Genomic DNA, 3,447 nt, shown 5'->3' on the forward strand with positions numbered 1-3,447 from the left:
GAGGGGTGGGTAGGTGCGGGCGCACCGTGGGTTGGCCACACACAGGGTCTTATAGCACAAATCGAGGGGGCAATAACTCCGGGAATCATGTGTACATCTGCCTGGGGATCAGGAAATCGTCAGGATAAAAATTAATCGAAATCAACAGAAATCGTTTAAACTAAGTGGAAACTAATGGAACTGATACAAGATAGTCGAATTAAGCGCTTTCTATACCGCTGGAAAACCTAAGGAATTAATATAAGTGGACGGAAATCACTGGGAAACAAGTATTTCGGGAACCATAGGTACACATCGAAAGGGAGTTATTGGCCCCTCTGCACAGATAGCCTACCTTACAGGCGGAGCTCGGCTGGCTAGAAACGACAATCTTTCCCCCCCCCCCCCCCCCCCCCCCCCACCCCCCCCCCTCGAGTGGCTCCCAGCTCGACTAGGCACGACAAGGGCCTGCGCGCGGTAGTGATACTGTCTCGCCCCCTAATTGGAAATCGCCCCCAAATTATTTTGATCCTCCAGTATGCCCATGAACAAGTCCCGGGGAGGACAGGGTACAGCGAGGCACTCGCCCATTGGAGAGCAGCCACCAAATCAATATTAGAGCATTAAAAATAAATTTGATCGTACATACAGTCGGTGTAGAGTTTGTTGAAAGGAGAGACACAGCCTCTGTCAGGCAGCTTCGGGCGCACCCAGAAGCCGCCAGCTAGCAGCAGAGGGGACTCCACTTCTCCGGCTAGCAGCAGCACATTGAAAGGGGGAAGGGAGAGGGGGGGAGGCGGGAGCCCAGCAGACCGCCCGGGCCCGGCGGCGGCTATTCCTGAAACATCGCACTCACGCACACTGGCAGTCGCGCGGCAGCAGCACACAGCCACACAGCAACAGAGCAGCTCAGAACCACCGGCGGTCAACAGCAGGAGCGGTCGACACTTGTCACATTTTCACTCCCAGAGTTCGTGAGTTTTGAAGTTTGTCGAGGAAGGTGCCAACGCGACGCTTCTACGACTAAGTAGTCGCAGGGCCGGTCACGCACGCACGAGTGTGGATTAAGTGGTTCGTGTTTCGCACCGTTCTGACTTTTTGACGGCCTAACGAGAGCGCTGTTTTTGGTCCGCAGATCTACTCAATCATGGCCCCCATCGTGTACCAGGACCTCCTGTCGCCGCCCGTGCAGGCGGTGGCCTTGACCGTGCGCGCTGCCCGGCTCGACTCGGTCGTACAGTACGAGAACGTGAGCCTGGCGGCCGGTGAACACCTGAAGCCCGAGTTTGTCAAGGTTTGTGGAGTTTTTAACTTTAGAACTGGCTGACTGTAGCCCCGCGCAATATTTGTACTGAGCTGCGTCGCGTAGCGGCGTGTGGTTGGTGGTTTACCTATCTAGTCGGGGCCGTAAGGCGCCGTGGTCAGAAACCATGCGGGGATTTCTTGCGAATGACCGAAACAGTTTACAGGTCGGACCCCAAACCAAGTGACACCTCTAGCTTTTCGTGTTCATCTTAATAGGGTATTCCGCTGCAAGCAAACCGGAACCTAAAGAAGAAAAGCATGACTGCCCGATCTGTTTCCTCCTGAACGCTGATTGGTCAACGATGACCTTGGTATGCCGGTCAGCCAATGAGCCCGCGAGGGAAGCAGATCGAGCAGTCATGCTTTTCTTCTTTAGGTTCCAGTTCGCTTGCAGCGGAATACCCTATTGTTTCGCCCCCATTTCCTTCCATTTTCAGTGGTTTTCATTAAAATTTGTTTTACGCATCGTCGCCTTTTGTATACTTTAAAAAAAGACACATGTTGGTGTCAGACACTTTTATTCATTAGCGGGTGATTCTTTCAAAAAAGAAATATTTAAAAATACTATTGCTTGTCTGCGAGTGACGACTGGAAATTGGCCCCGTAAGAAGTAGGTGGATGTGGGATATTATAGGGCGAAAGGGTAAATGAATTAATGAATTTGAACGTACAATTGAGACAGTTGTTATATTTTCAGAAATTCCCCATGCACGCTGTGCCCGCTCTGGAAGATGACGGATTTTACCTTTGGGACAGGTAAGAAAGCCATCAGAACCTGCGTTTACCGACAGCGGAATGCGAAATAATTTCATGGCCTGTCAAAGACATCACTGTACTAATTTCAATTGTATTTGTAGCCACGCTATTTGCGCGTACCTCGTTTCTGCATATTGCAAGGACGACAAACTCTACCCCAAAGACCCCAAGAAGAGGGCCAAGGTGGACCAATTCCTGCACTTCTCCAACAGCATCCTCTACAATAGACTCCGCGACATGTCTGTAAGTGCTCAAGCGCGTCTATCTCTCTCGTTTTATCTCCTTCTCTAAATCAACATTGTTTGGAAACTAAACTTGTCGCTATGTTCATGTTAAGGAGCCGCTGTGGAGGGGGCAGACGAAAAGCGTCCCCGAGGAGAAGAAGCAGCGCGTACATGAGGCGTTCCAGTCCCTGGACACCATGCTCGAGGGCCGGCAGTGGCTGGCGGGCGACGACATGACCATTGCTGACATCTGCTGCGTCTGTGAGGTCAACGGGGCAACGGTAAGATGTTTGTCTGGTCTGTTCTGTCTAGTCTGTCTGTATCCGGAATTGAGAATATATTCCTTAATAATTTTGCTTTTTCTAGAACCTGGCCGGAGATTTCTCCAAGTTCAAGAACGTTTCGGCGTGGTTCAGTCGGTGTCAGGCGACCATGCCCGGCTTTGCCGACATCGCAGTTAAGGGCAACGCCATCTACAAGGGTCTTCTGGAAAAACTCATGTCGTCTTGAATATTTGAGTGAAAAAACAAAATTACAAATGTACCTGTCACCCACCCGCGAAGTATTTCCTGTATTATTTGCCAAAAAATAAATTCTGTTTTAAAAAGATGAGTTAACTTTATTTGAAAAAGAACATATATCTACAAAAGAAACTAACTATTCTTTGTACAATGTATTTTGGGCCAGATGCCCTATAGCTTACAAGGACTCTAAACAACGTGAATAGAAGTGTCGAAACACTCGGGGCACTGCGGTTATCCTCCATTCGCGTTGCGAGTCCTTCAGGACGACCCGAACTCTGCGATCCACTCCTCGTATTTGGTTACGTCCTCCTGGGTGACGCTCTTCTTGCACTTGGCTACCGCCTCCCCAAAGTCCTGTACCGTGACGGGAAGGTCCACCTCCTCCTTCTTGATCTTCTTGATCTCGTCCGGGCTTCGGCCGCAGATCTTCCGGCGCATGGCCATCATGGCGGCGTCCCTGCGGAGATGTTGTGGTCATCACATGGGGGCGTAGGGATCGTCCAGAAAGTACGTCCGTCTATTTTATTTTCTGATTCATTCGTCAAGTTACGGGAGCCAGGCGCCTGCGAGATTCGGGGTAGGCCACTCCGCAGTACATGCATGTCCTGCAGTCAAGATTTTGCCTACCTACCAGGCGTTATGAGAGCTTGAAGAGGCTG

The 3,447-nt window shown here is 50.6% G+C and overlaps 2 protein-coding genes across 5 annotated transcripts in view; one reads left to right on the forward strand and one right to left on the reverse strand.

Annotated features, from left to right (window-relative positions):
- Positions 1 to 2,873, forward strand: part of LOC113214303 (glutathione S-transferase 1) — an 8,856-nt gene extending 5,983 nt beyond the window's left edge. The window contains exons 1-6 of one of the 4 annotated variants that reach the window (XM_052277416.1): positions 786 to 953; positions 1,115 to 1,273; positions 1,982 to 2,040; positions 2,142 to 2,283; positions 2,378 to 2,545; positions 2,631 to 2,873. In XM_052277416.1, coding sequence (XP_052133376.1) covers positions 1,127 to 1,273; positions 1,982 to 2,040; positions 2,142 to 2,283; positions 2,378 to 2,545; positions 2,631 to 2,774 — 660 coding nt within the window. In that variant the 5' untranslated portion in view covers positions 786 to 953; positions 1,115 to 1,126 and the 3' untranslated portion in view covers positions 2,775 to 2,873. Of the gene's footprint in view, positions 1 to 785; positions 954 to 1,114; positions 1,274 to 1,981; positions 2,041 to 2,141; positions 2,284 to 2,377; positions 2,546 to 2,630 lie in introns of those variants that run through there. The other 3 variants (XM_052277418.1, XM_052277419.1, XM_052277417.1) reach the window with 3 other exon arrangements.
- The window catches only part of LOC113214381 (katanin p60 ATPase-containing subunit A-like 1), a 13,109-nt gene continuing 12,449 nt past the window's right edge, over positions 2,788 to 3,447 (reverse strand). Inside the window, exon 7 of the mRNA XM_052277413.1 lies at positions 2,788 to 3,245. Within this exon, the coding sequence (XP_052133373.1) occupies positions 3,047 to 3,245 (199 nt within the window). The 3' untranslated portion in view covers positions 2,788 to 3,046. The remainder of the gene's footprint in view (positions 3,246 to 3,447) is intronic.

This window comes from Frankliniella occidentalis, unplaced genomic scaffold (assembly GCF_000697945.3).
Source record: "Frankliniella occidentalis isolate FOCC.00 unplaced genomic scaffold, Focc_3.1 Scaffold10, whole genome shotgun sequence".
Classification (NCBI taxonomy): Eukaryota; Metazoa; Arthropoda; class Insecta; order Thysanoptera; family Thripidae; genus Frankliniella; species Frankliniella occidentalis.